Source organism: Melozone crissalis, unplaced genomic scaffold (genome assembly GCF_028551555.1).
Source record: "Melozone crissalis strain CALT ecotype California unplaced genomic scaffold, PUWL_Pcris_2 ptg000079l_1, whole genome shotgun sequence".
NCBI lineage: Eukaryota > Metazoa > Chordata > Aves > Passeriformes > Passerellidae > Melozone > Melozone crissalis.
In genome coordinates, this window is record NW_026535856.1 from 1277019 (window position 1) to 1284789 (window position 7771).

The 7771-nt window shown below is 55.1% G+C and overlaps 1 protein-coding gene across 1 annotated transcript; it reads left to right on the forward strand.

Annotated features, from left to right (window-relative positions):
• The first annotated feature begins 2959 nt into the window (after nucleotides 1-2959).
• On the forward strand, nucleotides 2960-4111 carry LOC128946206 (olfactory receptor 14A16-like). Its single transcript, XM_054290087.1, has 2 exons — nucleotides 2960-3896; nucleotides 4083-4111. Exons 1-2 carry the CDS (start codon nucleotides 2960-2962, stop codon nucleotides 4109-4111), a joined length of 966 nt encoding a protein of 321 aa, XP_054146062.1.
• The last annotated feature ends 3660 nt before the right edge of the window (nucleotides 4112-7771 follow it).

A 7771-nucleotide genomic window follows, 5' to 3' on the forward strand; every position in this document is an offset into this window, starting at 1 on the left:
GAGTCTCTGCCAATATCCCACTTGGTGAATCTTTCACACTGAGATTTTGGTCCTTCCTTTCAGTTTCTTTACTTTTGGGGCTTTTAATGATTCCTCCATAAACATGGCAACTCATGTCCCTAATATGGCAATTCTTTCCTTTTTATGAAAGTGTTGGGAATTAGGCCACATTAAAATGCTGGCAGGGTGTGCATAGGTATTTGCAGCCCTGTGGAGAAGAAGTTGGGATATAAGAACCAAAGAAATGTAAAATGGTTTGAGTTAGAAGAGACCCAAAAGAGTCTCTGGTAAAACTCCCATTACCCAGGAACACCGTCACTCGTTCAGGTTGTACAAAGCCCCTGACCTTAAACACATCCAGGGATGGGGTTTCAATTCTGAGGGCAGCCTATGCCAGTGTCCTGCCACCATCATCAAAAAATATTTCATCCTTACAGAAAATCTAAATCTGCCCTCAGTCACTTAAAAGATACAGTGTATTATTCTGTATTATATTCCCCAATACAATCTTGGGCAAAAATGTACTCAGCCATTCCTGGATTTAAATCACATCTCCAGGGCTGAGCACCTTTGAGAAGGCCCAGAGATCTCCCAGGATGGGATTTGGAGGCCCCAAGAACATGATCACTGTATGGGAACTGGAAGTCCTGGGTTCAGTGGAGACTGAGGGCAGAACAAGAACAGCCTGTGAGGATGACAAAGGTGGATTCAAATATATTAGACCTCTTCTTCATAGTGGAAATGAACCTGAGATAGAAATAATGTCACCAAGTGCAGCTGTGAAGACCCAGAATGGAAAGGAGAGATTAACTTCCCTCCCAGGGCAGGGCTGTGGCACAACACATCTCCCAGAAGGACTCTGGGTCAGCCCCAGGCTCTGTGTGGGCAGGCAGAGGCAGGCAGGAGGCAGAGCTGTCAGCAAAGGAAGGGCCCAGCCAGGTGGGGCAGCCGGGGGATGCCGACAGCCTGCAGGGACAGAGGCAAAGGGCAGGGACACTGTGGGACAGCATGGGCTGCACAGGGCACAGGGATGGGCAGCAGCTGCAAGACAGCCCTGCCAGAGCCAACTGGGGCAGCACTTTGGCCATGGCTGCTGGGCCTGGGCCTGAGGCCACGAGGGGACAAGTGACCCTTGCAGGCCTGGGGCCTCATTGCCTCCTCGTCCCTGCTCAGCAGCCTGGCAGGGGCCGCCCCATGCTCCTGCCCTTGGCATTCCACATCCCCACATGCCAGTGCCCATCCCAGGAAGAGCCCTGAGCAAGAAGGGAGGGACAGGATCTGCCTGGCCAGGGGCTGGGGCTCAGGCCTTGGCCCTTGGCATTCCTCAAACACATCCAGGTGTGCTAAGCACCAGAGACACCTTAGCATTGCTTGTCCCCAGCTGTCATCACTGCCTCCAGTGTTCTGCTCTAACTGGAACCAGGGGAAAATTTCTCATTTGTGTCTCTCAGTGGTACCCATTAAAACTTGGAAAACTTTGGAGTTTCAATTTAATTTTGAGTTCTTGAGAAGTTTTTTGAACACTCTCTCAGGGACTCTGATGTAAATAACACCAAATCCCCAAGAGTCTCATTTAAGTCCTTGTGCTGTGTCTGTGCTGCTGAGCTTTAAAGGAACAGCTCTTCCCAGGGCCAGCTCCTCTCCCAGCCCAGCAGGGCTGAGGGCTCTGCCTGCAGGCACTGAGGGGACAGGAGCCAGGCAGAGACAGGCTGAAGGCAATCAGGATTGGGAAGACATGAAGCTGAGACTTCACTTGGGGAAAGATCTTCACAGCCCTGTGCATGGTGAGTCTGTGGGTGCAGGGCAATGTCCCTTGTGCTCCTGGAGGGATCTCCTGAAGCCAGCACACCCTATAGCCTGGGGGTGTGTCAGGAGGACTCTCCGAGTTTCTCTGTGGCACAGGAGGAGGAGGATGTGCTGCAGAGCGAGGCTGCCCTGGGCACCATCACAGGGACAGGGCAGGACAGCTCCTGCTGCCAGGGACAGCTGCAGGGGCTGAGCTGGGGCTGCAGCCAGGGCTGCCCAGGGCTGTCTTGCAGAGCAGCTCCTGCAGCCCTCAGGGCTCTTGGCCAGCCTAGAGCATGTGCCACCAGCCAGGGGCAACTCTCAGCCTGCCTGGCAGCTCCCCATTGACGCTGCAGGGGAGAAGTTGGAGGTGGAAGGAGCCACCCCCATCAGGGCAGATTCCTCCTGCTCTGGAGATGGTGCTGCATGGCCAGGGCTGCTCTCAGCTTTCTCCTAAAGGGAAAGGAAATGGGCTGTCAGCTTTGCCTGTGTCACTGAGACTCCTGCACTGTTAGCCTGGGCATCAGCAGATGTGTCTCAGATCTCCCTCAGAAAGTGCCTCCTCAGCCTCCTCTCCCTACAGACAGCAGCAGCAGCACCTTGGCTTGCAGCATCTCTGTTTGTCTGGCCTGCCCTTAAGGCCCTGCTGTCAGGGAGATGCACCTGGGCAGTGCCCTGTGCTGGGAGGGGTCTGCAGGACAGAGCTGGGACCCCAGGGCTGGGCTGGGCCCTGGCAGCACAGGCAGGGACAAGGCTTGGATAGAGAGAAACAGTTCCCAGTAGGCACAACTCCAGGCAGCAGAGAGCCAGACCAGCCCTTGGTATCCTTTCCTGTTCATGTGCATAGGGAAAGAGAGAAGGGTTTGGGAAAAAAAAAAATTCAACTGGAGAATTCAAAAAGTCTACTTCACTTTTCAAAAAATATTAAAGCGTGATCACGGTGAAATAGAGAGAGGTTAAATGAACAAAGGGCACCTGTGTGGTTCCAGCAGGTCTGACTGCCCTGTGGCACAGGGAGCCCTGTTTTCCCTCAGGCCTCCCCAGTATTCAGGCTGAGTGCAATGCTGAAAGTAAAGCAGTAACTCAGAAGGAGCACAAGCCTGAAATAAAAAAGGAAATCTGTCCAAGCTTGTCAATGTCTTTTTCAACAGTGCACCATGCCCAGAGTGAAGGAATGTCCAACAGCAGCTCCATCAGGCACTTCCTCCTGCTGGCATTGGCAGACACGCGGCAGCTGCAGCTCCTGCACTTCTGCCTCTTGCTGGGCATCTCCCTGGCTGCCCTCCTGGGCAACGGCCTCATCATCAGCGCCGTAGCCTGCGGCCACCACCTGCACACGCCCATGTTCTTCTTCCTGCTCAACCTGGCCCTCACTGACCTGGGCTCCATCTGCACCACTGTCCCCAAAGCCATGCACAATTCCCTCTGGGACACCAGGAACATCTCCTATACAGGATGTGCTGCACACGTGTTTTTCTTTTTGTTTTTCCTCTCAGCAGAGTATTTCCTCCTGACCATCATGTGCTACGACTGCTACGTGTCCATCTGCAAACCCCTGCACTACGGGACCCTCCTGGGCAGCAGAGCTTGTGCCCACATGGCAGCAGCTGCCTGGGCCAGTGCCTTTCTCTACTCACTGCTGCACACAGCCAATACATTTTCCCTGCCCCTGTGCCATGGCAATGTCCTGGGCCAGTTCTTCTGTGAAATTCCCCAGATCCTCAAGCTCTCCTGCTACAAATCCTATCTCAGGGAATTTGGGCTCATTGCAGTTAGTGTCTGTTTTGGTTTTTGCTGTTTTGTGTTCATTGTTTTCTCCTATGTGCAGATCTTCAGGGCCGTGCTGAGGATCCCCTCTGAGCAGGGATGGCACAAAGCCTTTTCCACCTGCCTCCCTCACCTGGTTGTGGTCTCCCTGTTTCTCAGCACTGCAGCATTTGCCCACCTGAAGCCCCCCTCCATCTCTTCCCCATCCCTGGATCTGTCAGTGTCAGTTCTGTACTCGGTGGTGTCTCCAGCCCTTAATCCCATCATCTACAGCCTGAGGAACCAGGAGCTCAGGGCTGCAGGGTGGAGACTGATGACTGGATGCTTTTCAGAAACATTAAACTGCTCGCCAATTTCCAATTTCTTAAATAAAAATACTTATAATAAAAATCATCTTTGATACTTGTTGTTGGTTTGGTTGTGGGTGTTTTTTCCTTTGTTTTTTTTTTTTTTCCCTATTGTCCACAAAGGACTGTCATTCCTTGTGCCATTTCTCCTTTTGTTTCCCTCCACTTTAACCGTGGCCCCAGACTGCGTCAATGAGGAGCTGGTTTCTTGATGGCTTTGAAGGAACTAAACGATCTCCCAGCATTGTTTTCACCAGAGATGCCCCTTCTGTTCTCTTCTCTGGAGCTGCAGCAGCAATGTCTGTGTGCAGAGCTGGGGGCAAATCAGTGCTGGCCCAGCAGCTGTGCCCAGCAGCAGCAGCACTTGGTGTTGTCAGTGCTGCTGCCATGGCCCTGCCCCGCTGACCTGGTGGCCCTGGTGTTGCTGTAGAGCCTGAGTGCTCTTGGGGCCGGGCACAGCCCTGGGGGTGGCAGTGCCGGGGCTGCAGCAGGGACAGGCCATGGGCACTGCTGGGGCAGCACTGACCCCTCAGGCCAGGCCCTGGGGGCTCCAGGCTCCTTCCCCAGGCTCTCTCAAGAACACGGCCTGGCCAATGCTCAGCACAGAAAAGCCCCATGAGCTGCCCCAGGCTGGCCGTGGGCAGGCTGGGGGCAAACAGCATGGCTGGGGCTCTGCAAGGGCCCTGGGGCAGATGGGAAGGATCAGCAGAGCAGGGGCTGATCCATCCCCAGTGCGCTGGACGGCCCAGGGCAGCGTCCCAGAGCGTCCTCATGGATCTGCCAACAACATCCCTCCTCTGCAGCCCTGGCCTCTCCCCCAGCTCACACAGGTGCCCCATCCTTGCAGGCACAGACACGGCAGCACTGGCTCAGCAGCCCCTGTTTGCATTGCACAGAGCAGGTGGGAGCACCCCCATGCTGTTGGTGTGGGGACATGAACCTGAGGGAGCACAAATGCCATCAGCCCCTGGGGCCAGCAAGGGCTGGGGGACACCAGGGAAACCACTCAGCTTTGTCCTGGCCTCTGCAGTCAGCCAGATTGTTTGTTCCCATCAGCTGGGAGTTCCCTGTCCCACTGCAGACGCTGTTGCTCAGAGCCAGGGCTGCCTGGCAGCCACCCCCAAACTGCCCTGACCATTTCCTTGGCTTCACCTTTGCTTTCTTTACTCTTCCTGATACAAATTTCTTCCCATTGCCCACCCCTGTTCCCTCCACTGCAAACAGCCCATTCCTGTTTGCCCTTTCCTCTCTGGCCCCACTCCCCATTGCAGCTCCTGACCTGGCCCCATGGGAACGTCCCTTGTGGAGCAGGATCATCCTACAAGTGCTGCAGGAATTGTCTGCAGGCTCCTGCAGTGCCTGGTGCTGCTCCCTTGCCTGAGGCACCCCAGGCCAGGGGGGCACATCTGGGCTGCTGTGTCTGGCTCTGGGGCTCCCTGTTCTGGGCAGTGAGGAGGAGCTGCAGAGGCTCTGCAGGACTGACGGGATGGGTTTTGGGGCTGGCAGGAGAAGCTGAGGGACCTGGGCTGCTGGAGCTTCTGAAGAGGAGGCCCAGGACTCATCCTGCAACTGCTCCAAGGGTGGTTCCAGAGAATCACAGAATCAGCAAGCCTGGAACAGGCCATGGAGATCATCAAGTCCAACCTGTGCCCTGACACTGCCTTGTCTCCTCTGAGCCTCCTCCAGGATAAGCAACCCCAGCTCTCTCAGCCACTCCTCAAACTCACTTGTGCTCCCACCCCAGTCTTGTTGCCCATCTCTGGACATGCTCCAGCCCCCCAGCGTCCTTCCTAAATTGGGGGCCCCAGAACTGCAAACAGCACCGGAGGTGCTGCCCAAGCAGCGCTGAGCACAGGGGAAGAATCCCTGCTCTGCTCCTGCTGGCCACACCATTCCTGATCCAGGCCAGGAACCATTGGCCTTCTTGGCCACCTGGGCACACTGCTGGCTCATGTCCAGCCTGCTGTCCATCAGTCCCTGCAGGTCCCTTTCTGCCTGGCTGCTGTCCAGCCACTCTGTCCCCAGCCTGTATTGCTGCAGGAACATGTTGTTGTGGCCAGAGTGCAGGACCCAGCACTTGGACTTGTTAAACCTCACGTTGTTGGATTTGGGCCCTGGATCCAGCCTGTCCAGGGACATGTGCAGAGCCCTCCTACCCTCCAGGAGATCCACACTCACACCCAGCTTGGTGTCATCTGCAAATTTGGTGATTTTCTATTCTTTTTCACACATTTGATAATCATTTCCTCAAAAATCATTAACACATTTCCCCTCCCCTTTACCCATGTGTTCTTCTGTCCTGGGGGTCTCTCTGCTGGTCCATGGTGCTCGTGGACCCCAATGTTCCAGTGGGCCTAGCTGAGCTGGGAGGACACTGAGGCTGCTGAACTTCCAGTTCCCCTTCTCACACAATGGGCATTGTGTGGTTTCCATAGGCCTGGGGGTGTGGAGAACAAGCTCCAGGTGTCAGCTCAGCTGGTGGAGACAATTCATCATCTGGTAACATGAGGTCACAGAGTGGGCTGTGACATCACAGAGTGCATGATGTGAGGTCATTGAGCAGCCGTGGCATCATAGACTGCCTCTGTGACATCAGCGATCCAGCTGTGACATCACAGAGCAGAGGTCTGACATCACAGTGCAGACTATGACAGCACAGAGTTGGCTGTGACATCAGAGACCAGCTGTGTGACATTAGAGAATGGGCTGTGACATGACAGAGCAGGCTGTGACATCCCAGAGGGGCTGTGTGACATCCCAGCAGGGCTGTGTCAGGTCACTGGGTTGGTCACTCTGCCCCAGCTCCCCCTCACAGTTTCTCACAACAAGTCCAATGCTGTTCATGCCCAGCAGGGTCCCTGTCCCCCAGGATCCCCCCAGCCCACCTGGAGCCACAGCCTCCACCAAAGGATGTTCCACAGAATCCACCCCAGAGACTGACATGGGGACAAGGGGCCAGGGCTGTGTGACCAGGACATCAAGGACGGGGAGTATCCAGATCACTGTGGCCTGGGTTGGGTTTCCCAGGGAAGGAAAGATGTCTGGCAGCTGGAGCGGGGTCTGGGAAGGGCCTCCAAGGTGGGACTGGAGCAGAGGCTGAGGGAGCTGGGCTGGTCCAGCCCGGAGCAAGGAAGGCTGAGGGGCTCTTCATCCCAGCCTGGCAGTGCCAGTGAGGAGGGGATGGAGAACACAGAGCCAGGCTCTTCACCAGGGGGCCTGGTGAGAGACAAAAGCCAATGGGTGGAAGGGGAAAGAGGGAAGATCAGCCAGGGCATGAGAAGATTAAATGAGTCAGGCTGGTTTCAACATTTCCTCATCACCAAGAGCAGCCTGACCTCCCTTCTCCATCCACCACTGGCAGCTTTGCAAATCAGGAATTGTTTGTGCTGTTTTGCCCCCACTCCAGGAGGAGCATGCTGATACAAGAACTTAATTGTGTTTATATCTACTACCACATTTGTCTAAAATGAATTTTAGTATGGAAATGTCTTGTGGAGGGTGCACTTATCATACACTGCTGGGACGTCACACATAGCTCAGTGAAGAACGTAATTGTTATTAAATTGCATCCTGTTCAACTGTGGTCTGCTGGCCATGAAGAGAAACTTTCTGTGCCTCTGAGTCTCACCAGTTCCTGACCCCCAAAGGACACAAACCTGATGAGTTCTGGTTCCCACTCCAGTGGCTGCACTTGCACTTCCCTCCATAGCCAGAGCAGAGCTCCCTTGTCCCAGAAAGTCCCTGGCAATGCAGGGATGAAGGAAACAGGACAGGCTGTGGGGGTCAGGGGCAGGGCACAGCCAGGGATTTGGGGTGGTTGTGAGCCCAGGGCAGGACCCGGCCCTTGGCCTTGGTGAACCTCATCCCATTGT